Source organism: Aquarana catesbeiana, unplaced genomic scaffold, assembly GCF_042186555.1.
Source record: "Aquarana catesbeiana isolate 2022-GZ unplaced genomic scaffold, ASM4218655v1 unanchor236, whole genome shotgun sequence".
Classification (NCBI taxonomy): domain Eukaryota; kingdom Metazoa; phylum Chordata; class Amphibia; order Anura; family Ranidae; genus Aquarana; species Aquarana catesbeiana.
In genome coordinates, this window is record NW_027362664.1 from 913,421 (window position 1) to 937,137 (window position 23,717).

The 23,717-nt window shown below is 46.3% G+C and overlaps 3 protein-coding genes across 3 annotated transcripts in view; 1 reads left to right on the top strand and 2 right to left on the bottom strand.

The window, feature by feature from the left end:
• LOC141121984 (uncharacterized) overlaps positions 1-23,717 on the top strand; it is a 583,368-nt gene that overhangs the window by 361,290 nt on the left and 198,361 nt on the right. The gene's annotated exons all lie outside the window — the stretch shown is intronic.
• LOC141121987 (uncharacterized) overlaps positions 1-23,717 on the bottom strand; it is a 481,910-nt gene that overhangs the window by 169,082 nt on the left and 289,111 nt on the right. The gene's annotated exons all lie outside the window — the stretch shown is intronic.
• LOC141121962 (uncharacterized) lies at positions 4,864-22,571 on the bottom strand. The gene is made up of 8 exons (XM_073611734.1): positions 22,465-22,571; positions 9,410-9,519; positions 8,927-9,061; positions 8,728-8,825; positions 8,442-8,646; positions 8,124-8,351; positions 7,865-8,003; positions 4,864-6,610 (listed from the first exon to the last, which is right to left on the bottom strand). Exons 2-8 carry the CDS (start codon positions 9,503-9,505, stop codon positions 5,235-5,237), a joined length of 2,277 nt encoding a protein of 758 aa, XP_073467835.1. The 5' UTR covers positions 9,506-9,519; positions 22,465-22,571; the 3' UTR covers positions 4,864-5,234.

A 23,717-nucleotide genomic window follows, 5' to 3' on the forward strand; every position in this document is an offset into this window, starting at 1 on the left:
ATGGGCAGAGGATTTTGAGGAGGTGGCCATAGGGGATAAAGATGCCGAAGCAGAGGAGTCCTCTGCAGGGGACTCAGGTTCGGAGGAACCGTTGACGGCTTCGCAATCCCAAAAGCTGTTTATCCAGTCTTTAACTGAAATGGTAAGAGCAGGTTTTAAGTTGCCCCCTGTACAATTGCCAGAAATTTCCTGTTCTACATTGGGATCCTTGTGACCTCTGCAAGGTTCTCAGCCATTTCCTGTGCATCCATCATTGGAGCAATTGATTTACGCTGATTGGGAACATCCGGACAGAATATACTTACCTCCTAAAAGGTTTTCTTTTTTGTACCCGATGGAGGAAAAGTTCAAAAAAAGGTGGGATACACCTTTAGTGGATGCTGCTATTTCTTCAGTAAATAAAAGCTCAACCTGTCCAGTGGATAATGCCCAAGGGTTTAAAGACCTAGCAGATAAAAAGCTGGAATCTTTGCTAAAGGCCTTTGCGGTGGCCGGGTCAGCAGTACAACCAGCTGTTGCGGCTATTGGGATCTGTCAATCCCTGAAGGACCATTTTAAAAGACTGGTCAGGGACCTACCTGTTCTGGAGGAATGTTCTGATGAATTGACAGAACTTCCTCGCGCTTTGTGTTTTGCAGTAGACGCATTAAAAGACTCAATCCAGCAGATGTCTCGCTTTGCGCTACTCTCAGTGCATATGCGCAGAGTTTTGTGGTTAAAGAACTGGTCAGCCGAGATGCCTTGCAAGAGGCTACTTGCGGCTTTTCCCTTTCATGGGGAACGTTTGTTTGGAGAAGATCTGGATAAGTATATCCAAAAGATCTCAGGAGGAAAGAGCTCCTTGCTTCCTGTAAAAAGAAGGAATAAGCAGCCTTCCTTTAAGATTCCGAACGCTCCTGGGCCAGGCGCATCTTCTCCCAAGAAGTATCGACGGCCTCAACCACCTGCCTTTAAAAGTCCTCAGGGTCAGAAAAGAACTTGGACTCAGAAGCCGAATAAGGCCAATGCCAAGTCCTTCTTGTGAAGAGGCGCCCCCACTCTTATAAGCGGGGGGCAGACTGTGGCGGTTCACAGATGCTTGGGCAGGGTGGGTGCAGGACAAGTGGGTTATCTCCACTATAATGCAGGGCTAGAAAATAGAGTTCAGCGATTTTCCCCCAAATCGATTTCTGAGATCAACAGTTCCTTCGGATCTAGAAAAGAAGAAAAGCCTATTCCTAGCCTTAGAACAACTAAAAAGGCAAGGGGTGATTATCAAGGTTCCACACAAAGAAAAGTTCAAGGGGTTTTATTCAAACCTATTCACAGTGCCAAAGCCAAATGGGGAAGTAAGGCCCATTCTGGACCTCAAATCCCTCAATTCCTTTCTAAAAGTCCGAACTTTCCGGATGGAATCGGTTCGTTCAGTAAAAGCATCTCTAAGAAAAGGGGACTATTTAGCATCCATAAACATTAAGGATGCATACCTGCATGTACTGATTTTCGGACAACATCAAAGGTTTCTACGCTTCTCAGTGGAAGAGTGTCATTTCCAGTTTGTAGTACTACCGTTCGGTCTGGCTACAGCCCCTCGAGTCTTCACAAAGGTGTTGGCTCCAGTATTGGCCTCTCTAAGGTCTCAGAAGATATCGGTGATAGGATATCTGGGCGACCTTCTTTTGAAGGACCAGTCCTATTCCACCCTGATAGAGAACGTTTCAACTACAGTTCATGTTCTGAGATGCCTAGGTTGGATTCTGAATATGGACAAATCAGCTCTTCATCCAGTTTAAATCTTGACATATCTAGGCTTGATCCTGGATACGACCCAGGAAAGGGTGTTTTTACCCCCCTTGAAGGTCAGCTCAATAGTGGAGCTGGTCAGGAAAATCAAAAGGGTAGAAAGACCTCAATTCGATTATGCATGAGACTGCTGGGAAAGATGGTGTCATCTTTCAGTGCAGTTCCTTATGCACAGTTTCACTCCAGGTTGTTCCAGAGAACGATCCTGGAGGCTTGGGACAAGTCTGTCCTAGCCTTGGATCATCCAATATCTCTATCCCCAAAGGTAAAACAGGACCTCTCTTGGAGGTCAAAGACCAGCAACTTAAAAAATGGGAAGTCCTTTCCACCAGTAACTTGGAAGGTGGTAACTTCAGACGCCAGTCGTCTCGGCTGGGGAGCAGTATTGGAAGAGGCCTCTGTACAGGGAAAATGGTCCCAGGTAGAAAAAACCTTACCGATCAATCTGTTGGAAATCCGAGCGGCTCGTTTGGCCCTCATATTCTGGACGGCCAGGCTGCGGGGGTCTCCGGTCAGAGTCCAGTCCGACAATTCCACAGTGGTGGCATACATCAACCACCAAGGGGGTACCCGGAGCTGGGCAGCCCAAAAAGAAATAAATCACATACTGAATTGGGCAGAGAGACAAGTACCATATCTGTCGGCAGTCTATATTCCAGGGGTGGACAATTGGCAGGCAGACTACCTAAGTCGTCAGCAGTTGTTGCCAGGGGAATGGTCCCTTCACCCCGAAGTTTTCCTTCAAATATGCCAGTGTTGGGGGATGCCAGAGGTGGATCTCCTGGCATCCAGGTTCAATGCCAAGGTGGACAGCTTTGTGTCCAGAACCAGGGATCCACTTGCCGTGGGGACGGATGCATTGGTGGTTCCCTGGGAGCGGTATTCTCTAATTTACGCCTTTTCTCTGATCCAGATGCTGCCGCACCTGTTACGCAGAATACAGATGGAGCAGAAAACAGTAATTCTGGTGGCCAAGGAGGTCTTGGTATTCACAGATTGTGAGGATGGCAGTAGAGGACCCATTGTGTCTTCCATTCTGTCTAGACCTACTGTCCCAAGGTCCAATATACCATCCTTCTTTATGGTCGCTGAATTTGATGGCATGGCTATTGAGACCAGAGTACTAAAAGACCATGGTATCAGTGGTTCTGTTCTGGCTACTTTGATAAATGCTAGAAAGCCAGTGTCTAGAAAAATTTACCATAGAGTCTGGAATTCATACATCTCATGGTGTGAGAAGAGAAGATGGCACCCTCGCAAGTATACAATTGGGAGGGACCTTACCTTCCTGCAAGCAGGAATTGACTTAAACTTGTCCTTAGGAACCATTAAAGGACAGATTTCGGCCTTATCGTTTTTTTTCCAGAGGCCAATTGCGTCTTATTCGTTGGTACAAACCTTTATCAAGGGAGTACTACATGTAAGGCCACCAATTAGACCACCCTTGTGCCCATGGGACTTGAACTAAGTGCTTTCAGCTCTACAGAGTCAACCCTTTGAGCCTATTAAGCATATTCCTTTGATCCTATTGACTAGGAAATAGTTTTTTTTGGTGGCTATAACCTCAGCAAGAAGGGTCTCGGAGTTGGCCGCCCTTTCTTGTGAGAAACCCTTTCTGTTTGTTCATCAGGACAAGGTGGTAATGCGGCCCAGTCCGGAGTTTTTACCCAAAGTGGTTCCCAGTTTTCACTTAAATCAGGATATCGTTTTACCTTCCTTCTTTCCTAACCCTAAATCTAAGGAGGAAAGATTGCTCCATTCACTGGATGTGGTGAGAGCTATTAAGGTTTACTTGGATATGTCAGCCCCTTTTGGGAAGTCTGACTCCTTTTTTGTTCTGCCTGAGGGTCCTAAGGACAGGCAGCAGCTAGTTCTACAATCTCTAGGTGGATTCGTCAGGTCATTATCCAGGCCTATGAGTTGAAACACAAGGTTCCACCTCGATATGTCAAGGCTCACTCTACCAGAGGAATTAGTACGTCTTGGGCAGTGCGCCAACAAGTGTCGATGGCTCAGGTTTGCAAAGCGGCCGCTTGGTCTTCGGTTCATACATTCACCAGGTTTTACAGACCGGATGTTAGATCTCAAAAGGAGACTGTTTTTGGCCAGAGCGTGCTGCAAGCAGCTTTATAATTTGGAGCCTAAAATAAAGGGGATTTAGGTATGTTCCCTCCCCTCAAAGGCATTGCTTTAGGACATCCCAGATAGTCATTACTATGGTGCTTTGTGTCCCGTGATGTACGATAAAGAAAAATGGATTTTTAAAACAGCTTACCTGTAAAATCCTTTTCTTGGAGTACATCAGGGGACACAGAGTTCCCTCCCCTCTTTTTCTGGGATCTTCATTGCTTGCTAAAAAACTAAAAGGTACTTCCTGTATGGGAGGGGTTATATGGGAGGAACCTTCTTACTATTGGTTGCCAGTGTCCAATCACCTAAAGGTAGCATATAAACCCAGATAGTCATTACTATGGTGCTCTGTGTCCCGTGATGTACTCCAAGAAAAGGATTTTACAGGTAAGCTGTTTTAAAAATCCATTTTTTGCCTGTTCTCATGTTCTGCTGCGAAACGAACCGGGGGGTGTACAGCTCATCCCTACTTATCAGCTTGTCATCAAGTCCACAGGTCCAGGGTCCCGGGGGAAGGTTCTCCCTTGTCTTTGAAAACAGCAGTCTTGTAAAGTGTGTAGAACCATATATGGGTCAAAGGCATGTAGTCCAGAGATGGGCCGCACTGGCCTGACCGCTTTCACCCATCTCTGTTGTCTGTATCAGAGGCTGGTTACCAATGCGATCCATTGCACTTTTATCCTTCAGTGTCTACTTAACTCACAAGTGCATGAGTCCAATCTCATATATTACAATCAAACAATGCCTGAAAAATGAAATTTATCTCAGTGATTTCCTATGACCATCAGCTCCATCTAGTGACCATAGTGGGGTATTTTTCCTGAAATACCTCAATAAAAATAGCACAATACTACATTATGGCCACTAGATGGAGCCAAGGAAATCAGTGTATGAAATAAAATACATTCAATATTCATCACAGCCGGGTGAATGCTGCTCACATTCATTCAACTATTTTTTTATTTTAATAGACCTCTAAGTGTTTGTGAAATCTTACACCACAAAATGTACTCAGCCAATGAAAGGTAATGACTCCATTTTTATTTTTCTACTGCTATCAATGGCCAACACGGTACAACACTTCATCCATGTCTTTGGTGATCTCTGATCTCCTTATCAGCTGTTTCTTACATGATGAAGATCAGCCATGGAGTATATCTGAGGTGTATATCAGGGTGTGCTTCTTCCCCACATGAGAGCTGTGATGTCCAGCAACATTCATATAGAAGACATTTCCCACACTCATGACACTAATACACCTCAAGGGTTGTGTGGGGTCCCTGATGTACAGGAAGACAGGACTTCAGGGAGGAACAATTCCCTCACTCAGGACAGGAATACGGCTTCTCCCCCGTGTGAGATCTCTGATGTCTGTGAAGATTGAACTTCAGTGAAAAACATTTCCCGCACTCAGGACAGGAATACGGCTTCTCCCCCGTGTGCAATCTCTGATGTGTGGAAAGATAGGACTTCTCTGAAAAACATTTGCCGCACTCTGGACAGGAATATGGCCTCTCCCCCGTGTGAGATCTTTTATGTTTATTGAGTTTGGATTTAGAAGGGAAACACTTCCCGCACTCAGTACAGGAAAGCCTCTTCTCTGTTGGAAGGATGGCACCATTCCTCACAGTCTGAGGTTCCTCAGGATAAGAGGAATACGATGGTCCATCTACACTGTGTGGTGCCAGATGGACATTTGAGGTAGCCGGGTTTTCTCCTGGACTATTCCTGTTATGAGAACTCATGAGATGTGTGAAAAGTTGTGACTTTAGTACAAAGCATTTCCCACACTCAGGACAGGAATATGGCTTCTCCCCCGTGTGAGATCTCTGATGTCTGTAAAGATGAGACTTCACTGAAAAACATTTCCCGCACTCAGGACAGGAATACGGCTTCTCACCCGTGTGAGATCTCTGATGTCTATAAAGATTGATCACCTGTGAAAAACACTTCCCACACTCAGGACAGGAATACGGCTTCTCTCCTGTGTGAGATCTTATATGCACATTAAGTTTGGATGTAGAAGGGAAACACTTCCCGCACTCAGGACAGGAATACGGCTTCTCTCCTGTGTGAGATCTTATATGCATATTAAGTTTGGATTTAGAAGCGAAACACTTCCCACACTCAGTACAGGAAAACGGCCTTTCCCCCGTGTGAGATCTCTGATGTATGTCAAGATTGGACTTCACTGAAAAACATTTCCCACACTCAGGACAGGAATATGGCTTCTCCCCCGTGTGAGATCTCTGATGTGTGTAGAGATTGCACTTTTCTGAAAAACATTTCCCGCACTCAGGACAGGAATACGGCTTTTCCCCTGTGTGCAATCTCTGATGTGTGTCTAGACTGGACTTCACTGAAAAACATTTCCCGCACTCAGGACAGGAATACGGCTTCTCCCCTGTGTGAGATCTTATATGCACATTAAGTTTGGATTTAGAAGGGAAACACTTCCCGCACTCAGTACAGGAAAACCTCTTCTCTGTTGGAAGGACGGCACCGTCCCGCACAGTCTGAGGTTCCTCAGGATAAGAGGAATACGATGGTCCATCTACACTGTGTGGTGCCGGATGGACATTTGAGGTAGTCGGGTTTTCTCCTGGACTATACTGTGTGATGTCCTCATCTTCTACTTTACAGTCTGGAGACAAAGTGAGACAATCCTCTGAGGTTTTCCTCATCTCCCGTCCATCTACTAAAATAGGAATAAAAAGATTATTACTAGACATGAGCAGATTGGTTCCCCTAAACCAGGACTCCGCCCACATCAGGCAGCTTTGTCTCTGAGGGTCTTACAATTCCCCCCTCAAGGTAACTAGTAAATGGGTCCTCTGATCTCCTACCAGTTCATTTCTTTATTCATGGACCTTAGTCAGAGAGGGAGGAAACAACGAGAACTGTCTTTTATAGTAGTGACAGTGATGAGGGGATTATAGGATGAGTTTCCCCACCCCCTCTATCATTCATTGCCATCTTCCCAACACAAGAAGTCCTGCACTTCCTTATTTAGTCCATGATTTAGTCATGAATAACAGCGGGGCTGAGCCCCACCAGAGGTCAGAGAGTGAGGATGGGGGGGAGAACAACCAAGATGAAGACTGGACTGATCCTGAAGACCACCATCATTGGGTTATTGGCTCCTCCCTCATTATCACTTTCTGTTTAAGGTTCCAAAGTTTAAGGATGTTATCACATTATTATCAACATGTAAAAATCTGTGCTCCAATCAAATCATCAGATATAAAATGTCCAGCTGATAGGAAATGGGTGTAACAAAAGAGAATACATATTATGTTTATATATAGCAGTGGGTAGAGAGGAGAGAGCAGAAGTCAGGACTATGTAATGTACAACATATTGTATAAGATACAACAGATAGGACTATATAGTATCAGAATGATGTAATGTACAACATAGAGTATATAGTGCAGGGGTCAGGAGTATATAATGTACAATATATATTATACAGTGTAAGGATCAGGACTCATAATATTGGTATTCAGTAATCAGTGGAAGATTAAATGTTTACATGAGACAAGTTGCAGAGGTCCCACACCGCTGCCTCCCATCTCCTGAGACTGCACTCAGTGACTTGGGTCTGAGACTATACAGACATATCCCTCCACCCGGCACAGCCAGCAGACAACAGAACAAGTAATCCTGGGAGAATTGTTCTGTCAGAGATCTTGCTAGACATCTATTTTTAAAATTAACATTTTGCTGCCAGCTGAACCCCAGAATCTCCATAAATCCAGTCTAGATACATAAATTGTGTCTGCATCACAGAGAAGGAAGATTATCGGAGAGAAATACAGGAATACAGGACGGGGAACACAGCTCAGGAAAGTGACCAGGGGATTACAGGCTGATATCACCCAGTCCCCGCCCTACTCTGGACCAATCAGTGAGCAGTATGGGTGGAGGAATGTATTTAGTGTTAATGACCCACCTGTGCTGATCTCTGTAGGAGTGTCCTCCTCTATAAATGTCCCCGTTATTCCATCCTCCTCCATAGACTGCTGATCATTCCTTACATACCTCTCTTCTTCTGCTTTAACCTCAAATTCTATATCGATTGGATCTCCACTCTATATCAAAAAATGAGAGAAAATATCATCTGTAAGATATAAGATTTATTATTGTGACATCACATAAAAAATCCACACATTTTCTCCATGAGTCTGCTTTATAAGCTCCGTCCCACCAACCTTGTAACAGTGAGGGATGGTGTGATCTTCCTGTGTGGAATCCCGGGAATACAGAGGACGGGGACATCTCTCTGGTGGGTTTCTGTAGCTGGATGACTCCACCATGGTGTCCTGGTACAGATCTTTGTGTTCTTTTAGAAACTCTGACTCCTCCATCACCCCATCCTCATCATCCTCCTCTTTTATCTCTTCTTTAACTTCAACTTTAGAATCTCTAATTTTTTCACTCTGAAAGGTATAAAAAAAATTACATCAATGTTAACAATGCAGATAATGTACAGAGCCTAATGATACTATCAGTGATTGTTCCTCATCTACCTGGTGATGGTGAGGGATGGTGTGATCTTCCTGTGTGGAATCCCGGGAATACAGAGGACGGGGACATCTCTCTGGTGGGTTCCTGGTATTAGGTGGCTCCATCATATCCTTGTGTCCTTCTGAAAACTCCTCCATCACTCCATACTCCTCATCCTCCTCTTTATACTCTTCTTTAACATCAATATTATCATCCCAGAGGTTTCCACTCCAAATATATAATAAAACATTCATTGTAACAAACATGCTGTGTATAAATCAGAACTACCGATAATTGTCATTCATCTACCTGATGATGGTGGGGGATGGTGTGATCTTCCTGTGTGGAATCCCGGGAATACAGAGGACGGGGACATCTCTCTGGTGGGTTCCCATTACTGGATCCATCTGTAGGAAACACACACACTGACTGAATACATTATTTCTGGAATCTATTTCTACTGTTTCTGGTTACTGGATAATGTCCCAGAATTCCCAGCACCGCTCACCTCTCCTGTCAGCAGCTCCATCATCTTCTTGGTGACTTCTAGAATCTTCTGCATATTGTGTCTCTCAGGTTTTAGGGAGTCACATGGAGGAACTGTGATGGTCATATGATCACCTGACTTCAGAAGAGGAAATCTCTGTATTGAGGAACCAATAGGAACACGTTATGTTAGAATCCTAAAATCCTCCTCACCTCTCCAGTCAGGTCTGTGTTTTATTATTACAGATAAGAGTGATGTCATGTGACCTCCCAGAATCCTCCTCACCTCTCCGGTCAGGTCTGTGTTTTATTAATAAAGATAAGAGTGATGTCATGTGACCTCCCAGAATCCTCCTCACCTCTCCGGTCAGGTCTGTGTTTTATTAATAGAGATAAGAGTGATGTCATGTGACCTCCCAGAATCCTCCTCACCTCTCCGGTCAGGTCTGTGTTTTATTAATAGAGATAAGAGTGATGTCATGTGACCTCCCAGAATCCTCCTCACCTCTCCGGTCAGCAGGTAGATGATCTCCAGGGTGAGGTTTAGTATCTTCTCAGTCATGTGACTCCAGTCCTCCTCCACCCTCATTGATGCCATCATCTATGAAGGTTTCCCTGTAGACAGATAACATTGATAACAGAGAATTATCTGGGTTGGTTGTACAATAATAGGATGAGGATATCAGGAGGTAATAGGAAGGTCAGTATATATATATATATATATATATATAACTAGTTGCCAACCGCCCCACCACAATTATATGGCGGCAGGTTGGCTCTCCTGCGCGAATCATCGCTCCTGCGCGCTGTGGGAGTGTGCCCACGGGTTGGGTGGATTCGATCTCTGCCGGCGACCCGCGATTGCCTTGTACACAGGCAGAATGTAAAGAAGGCATTCCCGGGGGGCATGACCGGATGAACAGATGTGTGCTGAGTAGGAGTATGGTGTGAGAAGGTGAACGCTGTGCACACTTCCCCCTCATCTGCTAACCGCTCCCTTTATGAGCCTGATGCCTAAAGGGCGACATAAGCCCGCCTGCCGTGGTGGAGATTAAGCTGAGCCGTGCTGTGCGGGGGGGTGGAGTGAGGAGTGGTGAGCCGGCGAACGGAGTTTGCTCTCCCTGGCTTTTTTTCCCTGGATCTGTCCGTTCCGCTCGGTGCATTCTCACTCACCCACTCTCCTTCTTGGTCAGCTGAGAGAGCGGAGAGAGCCGTGCAGGGGTCAGGAGAGCAGCTGGGAATGACGACATACAACACATGCCGCCGAGAGATACCTGGGAAGTGATAGGAGAGAGACAAGTACAGGCTGCTGGCTGCTGACTGAGTCCTCCACTCATCCATCTACTATTGGGCAGAGAGCTGCAGATAATCCAGGACTATCCAGGAAGGATAAGTATCGGGTTCCTTTGTAGTTGCTTTGTAGTTTGGGATATACATTGCTGGAATTGCTGAGAGATATACACTGCTGAGTAGATCCTCTTTTTTTTCTTTGCAGAATGCTAGCACTGGGCTTTTAAACACAGGCTCTTAGGCTGAAAGCTCATTGCTCAAGCTGCCCATTTATTTAATCCTGCTGATGCAATTTTTTAAGGGCATAATATTCTAATAGAATTGTGTGCAAAAGGGATTGATACAAGGTTTTTTTTTTTTTTTTCCCTTTTTCCTCTCTGGATGCTCTAGTTTAAGCTGTATCTGTATAAATATCTAAAGGCTGCCTTTGAGCCGCATCAGTTGACAACTGGGGAGACATTTTAACCCCCCTCAATTAATTTCTCTTAAATACTGCTGCTGTAAAGGTGCAACTGCAAAGGTTTTGTTAACGTACAAAGGATGCAGAACTTACGCTCAGCCAAGGAAAAAGTTACACAACAATCGTCTGCAACAGCAGCAGCAGCAGCGAAACTGGAGCAATTTGCGCACGCCCCCGCCTCGACCCCACCAAAGAAAGGGTCGCAGACTAAATTACAACAAGGGGGCGCATTGGACAGAAGAAGTCAGGGCCAGACTCAGGTCCTGAACCAGCTATCTACTGCAACACTGCCAGCTAAAATACATAGTAATAAGGGACAGGGGCCTAAATGATCAAAACGTGGCGGTAGACGTAATAATTGATCCAACAATGCCGACATTGCCCCCAGTGAAAGAGCCAACCTTAACGGACGTATTTCTAGCAATGAATGTGTGCAGCAACTCACTTAAAGAGCTCTGTGAACAGATGAAGGGAGTAAAGGAGGATCTGATATTGGTTAGACAGGACTTACAGAAAACGGCAGAAAGAACTACGGTCCTGGAAGGAAGGATCAGTCAGCTAGAAGATGATATTTCCCCACTTTTAAAGGATATGAAAAAGATGAAGGAACAGGTAGCCATGCAGGCTTCCAAAATGGAGGAAATGGAGAATAGGAGCCGAAGGGACAATGTGAGGCTGGTGGGCTTGCCTGAAAAAAGTGAGGGTCCTAGCCCCATGGAGTTTTTGGAAAAGTGGCTAGTTGACCTTTTTGGAAGAGAATCTTTCTCATTAATGTTTTCAATTGTAAGAGCACACAGAGTCCCTTTTAGGGCCCCGCCAGCAGGAGGATATCCTAGACCACTAATAATGAAGTTTCTTAATTATAAGGACAAAGTGAGGTTGCTGCAAAAAACAAGAGAAGCGGGAAATGTCTTTTTCAACGGTGTTAAAATATCGTTTTATTCTGACTTTTCACCAGAGCTGCAGAGACGTAGAGCGGAGTTCATACAGCCCAAACGCACTCTACAAAAATATAAGTTGACATATGCCCTCCTCTACCCTGCAAGGCTACGTGTAACAGCTCTGGGGGGGGACTCAGATTTTTGACTCCCCAGCAGGGGTGGAGAAGTGGCTAGAGGAAAACAAGGAAAAATGTTAAATATTTTGTTTAGGAGAGGGGGAGGTGGGAGGGGGTAGTAAAGCACAGCGGTTGTATGAGGTGTGGTGAGTGGGAATGAGTTATGTGCATAAATGTGTGGAACTGGTAGGATGGGATCTGGTCACTTTAAAAACCCCAGGGGTTCACCTGGTTAGGCGGGAGGCGGGAGGAGGGGAGGGGGGTTGGGAGGGTTTCTCGGTTAGGTGAGGGGAATTGGGATGGGAGAGGGGAGGAGGGAGACACTATACGCATTGCTGAGACACTGATAATAGGGAAGGTTGGTTTAAAAGCACTTACAAGTAGGAATATTAGAACACTGAAGAGGATCAATTTTGTTGGATCTAGGAGTATACACAAACTCAGGATTATAGGAAAATATTTGAAACCTACACTGGTTATGTTGGTCACACTACTTAAAATTAATTTTGATTTTGGAATGGAGGGGCCAGGGAATGCCCGATTTAAAATATTATATAGAAGAGGGGTATTAAGTTGCCCACATTATTTAAAGTCGCCATGGTTTTTAGCAGGAGAAGTGATTGGAATACACGTGTCAAAATATTGCATAGTAGAGGGGTGTTAAGGTATTATATTTTTAATGAATTTGGTCTTTTTTTTTTCGGCTATACCTTTTAGATTAGTACTTGTCTTCCTCTGGTATTTAGATGCAGGCTAAAATGTTAAAAATAGGATCCTGGAATGTCAGGGGATTAGGCACTCCGCGTAAAAAGATGGCAGTTCTGTCCACAATGGAGGGTTGTGGCGTGGAACTGATCTGCCTGCAGGAAACTCATTTAACTAAAAACTCACTTCACCAATTAAAGTCAAAGAAATATCACTGTCAGTTCCACGCGGTTCACTCCTCCTATAGTAGGGGGGTGAGCATTATGGTGAAAACGGGGGTTAACTTTTCCTGCAGGCAGTCCTGTATTGATGAATTGGGCCGTTATATTTTTCTTCATTGTTCAATTGATAGTAGTATGTACGTAGTGGCAAATAAATATATTCCTCCCCCTTTAATTTGGATGTAAAGTTTAGATTGAACGAATTCCTGCTAGATAAAGAAGGGGTGCCGGTTATAGTAGTGGGTGATTTCAATGAGATACTGGATAGAAGGCTGGATAGATTTCCCGTTCGGTCTCCTATTGAGCCTAATGTGAAGAGCCGCCTGCGGCAATTCCTGGATGAAGTGGGGCTAGTAGACCTGTGGAGGGTGAGGAACCCGGAAGCCTTGCAATATTCATGCTATTCTGCCTAGAATCTAGAATAGACCTGGTTCTGGGAAATAATAGAGCATTACAGATCACTGATAGAATTTCATATCTCCCAAGAGGTATATCAGATCACTCTCCGGTTGTGGTGACATTGAAATTAGGAGGGAACAAATTCCGGAAGGAGTGGAAAATTAACCCGTACTGGTTTGAATTAATCAAAGAAACGAATGGGGTTCTCCCTAAATTGAGAGATTTCATAGTAATCAATGAGGGAACAGTGCCACCTATAGTGCTGTGGGACGCCCTGAAGGCCTTCCTTAGGGGGGTATTAATTCAGCAGGTGGCCAAATTTAATAAAGAGGCTATGAACGGGGAAGAAAAAATTCAGAAAGAGGTGGTTGAGGCAGAAAGCAATTATATAATGGATCCGACTCCTGAGAGGGAAAAAACATGGCTAGACAAACAGCATGACTACAAGGTAGTTGTCATGCAGAAAGCGGAGACCAGGTGCCTCCTACAGCGACGGGTCTCTTGGGTTGAGGGAGAAAGTGTGGGAAAGCTGCTGGCGCAGTTGGTAAAGTCCAATTCTGCCCCGTCGACTGTTCTTGCTGTTAGGTCCCCAGGTGGAGATATATTAGCAGAGACTTCAAAAGATAGTGCAAGTATTCAGGGACTACTATAGAAATCTTTATTCCACTCAGAAAAAAGGTATGGACGGGGTGTTGGAGAAGTTTTTGGAGGGCCTGGCAATACCGACCATTTCGCAAGCAGAAAGGGACTTATTGGAAGAGCCAATTACACTTGTAGAACTCCAGCAAGCAATAGCCAGTATGGCAAATCAAAAATCCCCTGGCCCTGATGGGCTCCCAATTGAGGCCTATAAAGAGTATGGCGAAGTATTAATTCCAGAGCTACTAAAAGCCCTGGGAGGGGCGACTAGGAGGGGGCCACTTGCCAGCGTCAATGTTGGAGGCAACTATTATTGTAATTCAGAAAGAGGGGAAGGATCCCCTTGATGTGTCCGCCTATAGGCCAATTTTTCTTTTGTGCTCTGATGCCAAGATCTTAAAAAAAAAAAAAAAAAAAGAAGGCATTCCCTGTTCTGCCTAGTGACATGTCAGAGATCTATTGTTTCTAGTGATCGGGAAAAGTGATCTCTGTCATGTCACTGGTAGCCCATCCCCCCCTACAGTTAGAACACGCTGAGAGAACACAGTTAACCCCTTGATCACCCCTTAGTGTTAACCCCTTCCCTGCCAGTGTCATTTTTACACTGATCAGTACATTTTGAAAGCACTGATCAATGTAATAATGTCACTGCTCCCTAAAAAGTGTCATTTGGGGTGAGAATTGACCACCGGAATGTGGCAGTCCCGTAAAAAAAAAAAAAAAAAAAAAAAAAAAAATCGCAGATCGCTGCCATTAGTAGTAAAAACAATTAAAAAAAATAAAAGTCCCTAAATCTATCCCCTATTTTGTAGACACGATAACTTTTGCGCAAACAAATCCAATATACAAACAAACAAAAAAACGCAGAGGTGATCAAATACCACCAAAAGAAAGCTCTATTTGTAGGGAAAAAAGGACATCAATTTTGTTTGGCTACAGCGTCGCACGACCACGCAATTGTCAGTTAAAGCAACGCAGTGCCGTATAGCAAAAAAAAATCTCCTGGTCATTAAGGGGGGTAAATCCTTCCGGGGCTGAAGTGGTTAAGCACTATGGTCCCCAGTGGGAAAATATTTAATCTGGACAGTTTAGTTTTCACTATGATTCTTGGGGTCCGGGAGTCTCGTAAAATTTGGCCTTCTGGATCACAAATTCCATTCTCTGTGTTGGGTGTGAGATGAGGAGGAGATCCAGGAATCAGGATAAAGGTCAGGACAAGCAACAGACGAGCGCATCCAAGAAATGAAGCTGGGGTCACTACACAGAAAATCAGTCCAAGGAAACAACAGGCAGGACGAGGAATAGCAAGAAGGAGCTCAGAGACAAATGAGAATATTGCTCAGCCAATGGGAGATTATCTCAGCATGACATAAAGTGGTTCTAATGGCTCCAGGTTTCTTACCTTCATGTATTCTATGATGATACACATATATAGTGTGGAAACAAGAATACAATAGTGCAGCCATGTAGGGTTGTCCACCTCTTCCCATTAAAACCAAACACATATGAATTACACGGGTTCTGAGGATAATTTAAAGCAGATAAGGCACTAAGAGAAGTTCAACCACAGAACCCGTGTAATCAATATGTGTTCAGTTTTTATGGGATGAGGTGACAACCCTTGTGCTGATCCCCCCTGAAGGGGTTAATCTAGGTCTCCACACTATATATGTGTGTATCATCATCTGCTGGAGATAAAAGACATCACAGTGACTATGGAGGAAGAGGACGGACATGACGGGGGTGTGATGAACGAAGAGTGCAGAGAGAGAGCACACAGAGACAAATCACCAGGAACCTGACACACCGGCGTTTATTGGGGGACTCGGGGTACAGGCAGGAGGAGAATTCGTTCACAGAACAAACAATAGACACAGCAATGAAGAGTGATCCTCAGGGTGGCAATATGGGACATCAAAGGGGAGGTAGTCCACAGGGCAAACAGAAGGCACAGCAATGAAGCGTGCTCCTCAGGACAGCAATATGGGACAGCAAAGGGGTGATAGTCCACCGGGCAGAGCAGTGTTTGGTACAGCGGGGGTTAAAGTCCTTGGCACATGGGCAGAGCAGTGTTAGCACATCAGGGTAGCAAGACACAGTAGAAAGAAACATTCCTCTGGGTGGCAATGTAACACCACACAGATAATCCACGTAGGATGGCCCAGCAGAAATGGGGATCCCGTACTCAAGGACAGAGATCCAGGCAGGAAGGGCTAAGTCCAGAACAGGGCAGAGATCCAGGCAGGCAGGTCCAAGCCCAGAACAGGGCAGAGATCCAGGCAGACAGGGCTAAGCCCAGAACAGGACAGAGATCCAGGCAGACAGGGCTAAGCCTAGAACAGGGCAGAGATCCGGGCAGGCATGGCTAAGCCCAGAACATGGCAGAGATCCGGGCAGGCAGGGCTAAGTCTGGAACAGGGCAGAGATCCAGGCAGGCAGGGCTAAGCCCAGAACAGGGCAGAGATCCGGGCAGGCATGGCTAAGCCCAGAACATGGCAGAGATCCGGGCAGGCAGGGCTAAGTCTGGAACAGGGCAGAGATCCAGGCAGGCAGGGCTAAGTCTGGAACAGGGCAGAGATCCGGGCAGGCAGGGCTAAGTCCAGAACAGGGCAGAGATCCAGGCAGACAGGGCTAAGTCCAGAATAGGGATGGGCTGAACACCCCCCCGGTTCGCTTCACATCCAGAACATGCGAACAGACCGAAGGTTCGTGCAAACATTCGAACACCGGTAAAGTCTATGGGACTCGAACGTGAGAAATCAAAAGTGTGAATTTTAAAGGCTAATATGCAAGTTATTGTCATAAAAAGTGTTTGGGGACTTGGGTCCTGCCCCAGGGGACATGGATCAATGCAAAAGAAAGTTTTAAAAACAGCCGTTTTTTCGGGAGCAGTGGTTTTAATGATGCTTAAAGTGAAAAAATAAAAGTGAAATATTCCTTTAAATATCGTACCTGGGGGGTGTCTATAGTATGCCTGTAAAGTGGCACACTTTTCCTGTGCTTAGAACAGTCCCTGCACAAAATTAAATTTTTAAAGGAATAAAGTAATTTAAAACTGCTTGCGGCTTTAATGTAATGTCGGGTCCCGGTGTCTTGCCGAGAAAGTTCCCCCGGCAGATAAGGACCCCCCTGTACTGTGCAGTCGCTGCGCTTGCGCAGTATGAACGACTAGGAGCCGCCGAAAATAGCCGAAGCTGAAAAATTTCAATAGGCTGTACACGGCGCCTGCGCCCTAGGGCCAGGTTCAAGCCCCACCATCCAAGTGGACCTAGAGGGAGAATAAAAAAAGTGCAGAGCAAAGTGAGGCCGCGCACGAAGAAGCGAAAAGTCTTCTTTGCAACCTTCAACAAGGTTGGAGTATCTAGGCATGATCATAGACACCGCTCAAGGCAGGGCGTTTCTACCAGAGCCAAAGGTCAAGGCCGTAAGAGCTCTAGTCCGCTTAGTATAAGCAAAAAGAGTCCATCCATTTGGCTATGTATGAGACTGTTAGGAAAGATGGTTGCCACTTTCGAGGCTGTGCCATTTGCCCAGTTTCACTCAAGGCCCCTGCAAAGAAGCATTCTCGCAGCTTGGAACAAAAAGACTCATGCCTTGGATCTTCCGATGTGCCTATCCCCAAGGATACGCAAAAGCCATAATTGGTGGTTACGAGCCAAAAATCTTTTGAAAGGCAAAGCCTTTCTTCCACTACAATGGAAGATTGTAACCACAGATGCCAGTCTGGGGAGCAGTTCTAGAAGAAACATGCACGCAGGGAAGATGGTCTGCAACTGAGAGACGCTTGCCCATCAATATTCTAGAAATTCGGGCAATTTACTTGGCCCTCGTGGACTGGTCTTACAGGCTACAGGGTCATCCTATTCGGATACAATCCAACAATGCCACGGCTGTGGCTTACATCAATCACCAAGGAGGCACCAGAAAACTGGATGCCCAAAGGGAGGTGAATCGCATTCTTGCATGGGCAGAAAGCCATGTTCCCTGCCTGTCTGCGGTATTCATCCCAGGAGTGCAAAATTGGCAAGTGGATTTCTTAAGCCGGCAAGAATGGTCCCTACACCCCGACATATTCCAAACCACATGTCAAAGGTGGGGAACACCAGATGTGGATGTATTCGCGTCCAGATTAGTAGCCCCGGCTTTGCCCAGATGACCTTGGTATGCAGAGATCGTAAAGGTGGCAGTGGGCAGGCCTTGGGTCCTCCCATTCCGGCCAGATCTGCTCACACAGGGTCCGATTTGCCACCCTGCTTTACGAAGTCTAAATTTGACGGCTTGGCTGCTGAGACCCACATTTTAAAAGACCGTGGGCTCTCGGAGTCAGTCCTTTCCACTCTGGTCAATGCCAGAAAGCCGGCCTCCAAGCTTATTTACTACAAAATCTGGAAGGCATATGTTTCCTGGTGTGAACCCAGGGTATGGCATCCTAGAAGGTATATGATTAGCAGAATCTTGACCTTTCTTCAGTCAGGCCTAGAAATGAGATTGGCTTTGAGCACTATTAAAGTCCAAATTTCGGCTCTGTCTGTATTTTTTCAGAAGCCAATTTCTTCACATTCCCTTGTCCGGGCCTTTATTCAGGGGGCCCTGCGGTTGAATCCGCCAGTCAAACCTCCAGTATGCCCATGGGATTTGAATTTGGTGTTGTCGGCTTTACAGGGACAACCCTTTGAGCCACTGCACCTGTCTCGTTTAGCGCTTTTGACTAAAAAATTAGTCTTCTTGATAGCCATATCCTCTGCTAGGAGAGCATCAGAATTGGCAGCTTTTTCTTGTAAAGAGCCATATTTAATTATTCACAAGGACAGGATTGTTATGCGTCCTAATCGTTCCTTCTTACATATAACAGGGCTAAGTTAAAAACATAAATCCCGAAATTGAACTTTTTGTTGAAGAAAATGCAAAAATATATATCAAAAAGCATACAAATATATATATATATATATATATATATATATATATATATAGGTGGTTTCAGGATTCCATTTGAATCAAGATGTAATCCTACCATCCAGTCCGCGGAGGAAGAATCTTTGCACACTCTTGACGTGGTTAGAGCAGTCAGTGTCTATCTGCAGGCAACCGCTCAGATACGGAAAACTGATTGTTTATTCTGCCGGATGGCCATAAGAAAGGCCAAGCAGCAGTAAGGAAGAGGTAAGGAAGTCCTCCTCCTCCTGCCTCTGGTGCCCTGTCCATTATTTCACGCAGCGTGTGCTCCAACAGGTGGACAAGAGGGACAGTGTCACTGATGCATGCACTGTCACTGCTCACCATCCTCGTGGCCTCCTTAAATAGTGACAGGACAGTGCATGCATCCCTGATTATGGCCCACTGGCATGGGGAAAAAAAACAAGCTCCCCTGACCCTGTCCTGGTGCCATAGTCGAATAGGTACTCATTGATGGCCCTTTGCTGCGTGTGCAGCCGCTGCAGCATTGCCAACATTGAGTTCCACCTGGTGGGCATGTCACAGATGAGGCAGTTCTTGGGCAGGTTGCATTCCTTTTGAAGGTCAGCCAGCCGAGCACTGGCATTATATGACTGGCAGAAATGCCCACAGACATTCCTGGCCTGCCTTAGGATATCCTGTAAGCCCGGGTACCTGCACAAGAACCGCTGCACCACCAAATTAAGGACATGAGCACATGGGTGAAGTGTCCTTGTCGGAGGGTGGAGAGGAGGTTGGTGCCATTGTCGCAAACCACCATCCCTGGCTGAAGCTGGCGTGGCATCAACCACCTCTGAGCCTGCCCCTGCAGAGCTGACAGAATCTCTGCCCCTGTATGGCTCCTGATCCCTAAGCAGACCAACTCAAGCACCACATGGCATCTTTTTGCCTGAGTGCTTGCATAGCCTCTAGAGCACTGCTGGTTCTGAGGACAAATCTGCGCAGGAAGAGGCCATAGAGGAAGAAGAGGAGGGGGTGGAGGAGAGAGGTGTGGCAGAATCACCACTACCAGCATTTTGGAGGCGTGGTGGTGAAACAAGCTCCAACAATAATGCACATTTCCCAGCTGCCAGCAGGGTTACCCAGTGCGCCGTGAAAGAAAGGTAACATCCCTGTCCATGCCTGCTGGACCATGAGTCAGCGGTAATATGCACATTACTGCTGTCCAACGAGGCCAAGACATTGCCTTCCACATGTTGGTAGAGAGTCGGAATTGCCTTACGAGAAAAAAATTGGTGTTTGGGAACCTGCCACTGAGGTACCACACATTCCACAAATTCTGGAAAGGGGCAGAGTCTACCAGCTGAAAAGGCAGCAGTTGGAGTGCTAGCAATTTAGCCAAACTAGCATTTAGCCGCTGAGCATGTGGATGGCTCGGACAGAATTTCTTTTGCCGGTTTAGAAACTGGGGTAGGGAAATTTGCCTACTACAATCGGACGTTGGTGTAGCGATAGAAGATTGCCCGCAAGTACTTGGCACACCTAATTCTACACCTTCATTCCTGTCAGTGCAGGTTTCTGAGAGGACTGAAGGTATAGTGGGGTTGGAGATCCCAGCTGATGAGAAGCAAGGAGAGGTCCACCTTGTTCATTGGTGTAGGTCTTTTAAGTACTGTTGCCAACGGATTGCATGGGAGCTCGACATATGTCTGGTCAAACATGAGGTGCCCAGGCGGCTGCTGTTTTGGCCACGCTTCAGACATATGTTGCAAACAGCAACAGTGCGATCTGCTGCACACGTCTCAAAAAAGGCCCACATCAAATAACTTTTGGAAAAATGTGCAGAGTCAGCAGCGCCCTGCGGTGTGATGCAGTCGGTTGGCTGCCCTTAAGCTGGCCCCTGGAGGGCATCCTGCCTCGTTGGAGATGTGCCGCCTCCTCTCTTCTATCAGGCACCCACGTAGAGTCAGTGACCTCATCATCCCCTCCCTCCTCGCCACTGGGGCAAACCTGGCAGTATGCTGCAGCTGGGGGAACATGACTGCCAGTTTCTTGGCCTTCTTGGGCACCCCCACCTTCTCTCTGGGCTTACGTTACTGCCTTCCTCCTCAACCTGGGTACCATCATCAGAGCCTTCAAAATGCTGCGCATTCTCTTGCAGCATGTATCCTACACTGTGGTCAAACAGTTCGGGGGACTCCTCAGGCCATGATGGTGGGGCTAGGGAAGGAGTGACTGATGACATTGAGCCGGAAGAGGCTGATTTGGCAGCTGCATTGGCAGACAAAGTACCCTGAGCCTGGGTGACAGAGGATGAGGATGGCTTGGTCATCCACTCTACCAACTCTTCTGCATGTTGTGGCTCAACACGGCCAGCTGCCGAAAAAAAGGACAAGCGTGCCCCACAGCCACGTGCTGAGATTGCACCGTGTCCACGACCAGCACTGTTTGCTGTAGACACAGAGCCTGCTTGCCCTCTTTTAGTGGCCTGTGAGCATCTGCCTCTCCTTGGTGACCTTCCAGACATACTGTACAATTAGATTAGCAAAACACCGCCTGAAGTTTACTAAAAACAGTACATCAGGAATGGCCTACAGTAAGGTATAGACTTGGCTGGACTACAATGCTGTGGATATATATTTTATGAACTGCAGCTCAGTGAGTCACCTGCCTGGCTGAAAGTGTCTTTGAATACACACTCAGGCAATGGCCTACAGTCAGGTATAGGCTTGGCTAGACCATATATATACAAGAATGTATGTATATGTGTATATATATATAATATATATATATATATATATATATATATATATATATATATATATATATATATATATAATGCATTGCTCAGTGAGTAACCTGCCTGGCTGAAGTATATTAGAAACAATACACCAGGAATGGTCTGCAGTGAGATGTAGCTAAACTATATACAGTGTAATATATATATATATATTATATATATATATACACACACAAAGCCAGTATGTATATTTATACTAAATACACTGCAGCTATCTAAGTCTCTCGCCTGCTTGCCTGAAGTATATTAGCAACAGTACAATAGGAACGGTGTGCAGTGAGATCTAGCTAAACTATATACACACACACACACATATATATACATATATATATATATATACACATATATACACACACACACGTATATACATATATATATACACACACATACATTATAGAATATATATATATATATATATATATATATATATATATATATGAAACAGGGCAGAGATCCAGGCAGACAGGGCTAAGTCCAGAACAGGGCAGAGATCCAGGCAGACAGGGCTAAGTCCAGAACAGGGCAGAGATCCTGGCTGACAGGGGTAGGGTTGGTAGCTGAAGCAGGTCAGGCAGGGTGAAGTCCATGGGCCCTTGGAGGGGGGCTGGGAGGGTCTGACCGCAGCTCAGCAGCACAGACAATACAGAACTATATGTCCCGGGGTGCAGAGAGTAGCACCCAGTCCATACTGATCCATCAGACTCAGCAGTTCTAAGCACCTTCCAGTGAGGTCTGCAGCCATCAGCTCCTCTCTGTGTCCATCATGGAAGGCGACTCTCACCAGACTGACCCCCTTCTTTGTGTTGTGAATTCAGCCAGAGACCTCACCTCAGATTCAGGTGGTGCCGAGGTGTCTGGCTCTATCCTGACACAATATACAATCATTTATGTGCTTCTTACTGAGGGAGCCTCATGTCCTCCCCCTGTGGGGACCCCGGAACTCACACTCCAAATTATACAGATAAACTGACTGCGTTATACATTGTATCCGGATTACAGATTGTCCATTTTATAAAACTAAATACAAATATCTAATACTTCTGATCTTCACTACAAGGGGGTTACTGGGTGTAAATAGAAAATAAGATCTTATTACCTCCTCTGCTACTTTTTCCAGCAACGTATCCTCTCTACTTCCTCCCGACTCACCTCTCACCCAGAACTTCCTGTCTCTACCTGACATCACTTCCTCTGTGTACCTGACATCACTTCCTGTCTATTCCATAGAGACTTCCTATCTGGGTAGAAGTGAGATCACCATCTTGTGGAGCTCAGAGGAACTGCAGCCCTGAGAAACATCTCATAGTGTGAACATGGCCTTGCCTTGTGCTGTTTGTGTATGTACTGTAGATCCTTATAGATGGGTCATCTCCACTCCCACCAACGGGGATAGGAATATATTACTGCTCGGGGGGGGGGGGGGACATTTTGGCACCTTTGATTTTGCAGTAAAATTGATTGCAGAGAAAGGGGCGTGACCAGAAGCTGACCTCAATGGACGCTTGATCGCCCAGCTCCAGCAGCCCGCAGCAATAAAGGCACTATCGGGGACAAACTACAATACCCACATGGGCAGATCGCAGACCACTCGATCCTCCAAATACAGGGGCACATCTCAACCCCATCCAGGAGCCTCCACGGACCTCCGTACCTTCTTCCTGCAATCAGAAGGGTCCCAGACCGGAGGAGACAAGATGGCGCTGATCACCCAGGCACATGGAGGATAGACGTCTCCACAGGCTCAGCCGCCTCAACTCACTCAGCAGCAATGCTTTACGGACTCCTTTCCAGCGGCGACAGGCCCTGTGATCTCGGCCACACACACGGGAGCGGTGAGTCCATCTATCCTCCCCGATCCCCAGACCTGGCAGACACGTGCGCCACAGCCATCCGAGCTGCCCGCCTCTTCACAGCACTACACTCAGTGCTCAGCTGCATTTCCGAGGCTGCTACGTGCGGCTTCGGATCCCTACCTCCAGGAGCAGACACCTCTGTCCCCAACACCCTCGGCCCTATCTCAGGATTTTCCACCACTACCAGGCCCTGCTCATCCACCTGTGGAGCTGCACCCTGCACCAGGAGAGGACAATGGGGCACTGTGGGCCATGGCAGCGTCCTCCCCCCACCTAAGACACAAAGACTGTCTAGATCTAGGGACCCCAGTGTCTCTAAGCAGCTGCCTCCCACCAACCCCACTTATGCGCAAAAAGCCAGCACCCCTCCCTGCTCCTCCACAGACACCCACCATACGAAACCCCCCAGCTGCCACAGGCCTTGATGTGGTCTGAGCCGTGGGAACCTCCAGAACCCGGGTCACACCGATCGTCTGAAGCAGGATCGCTTAGTCTA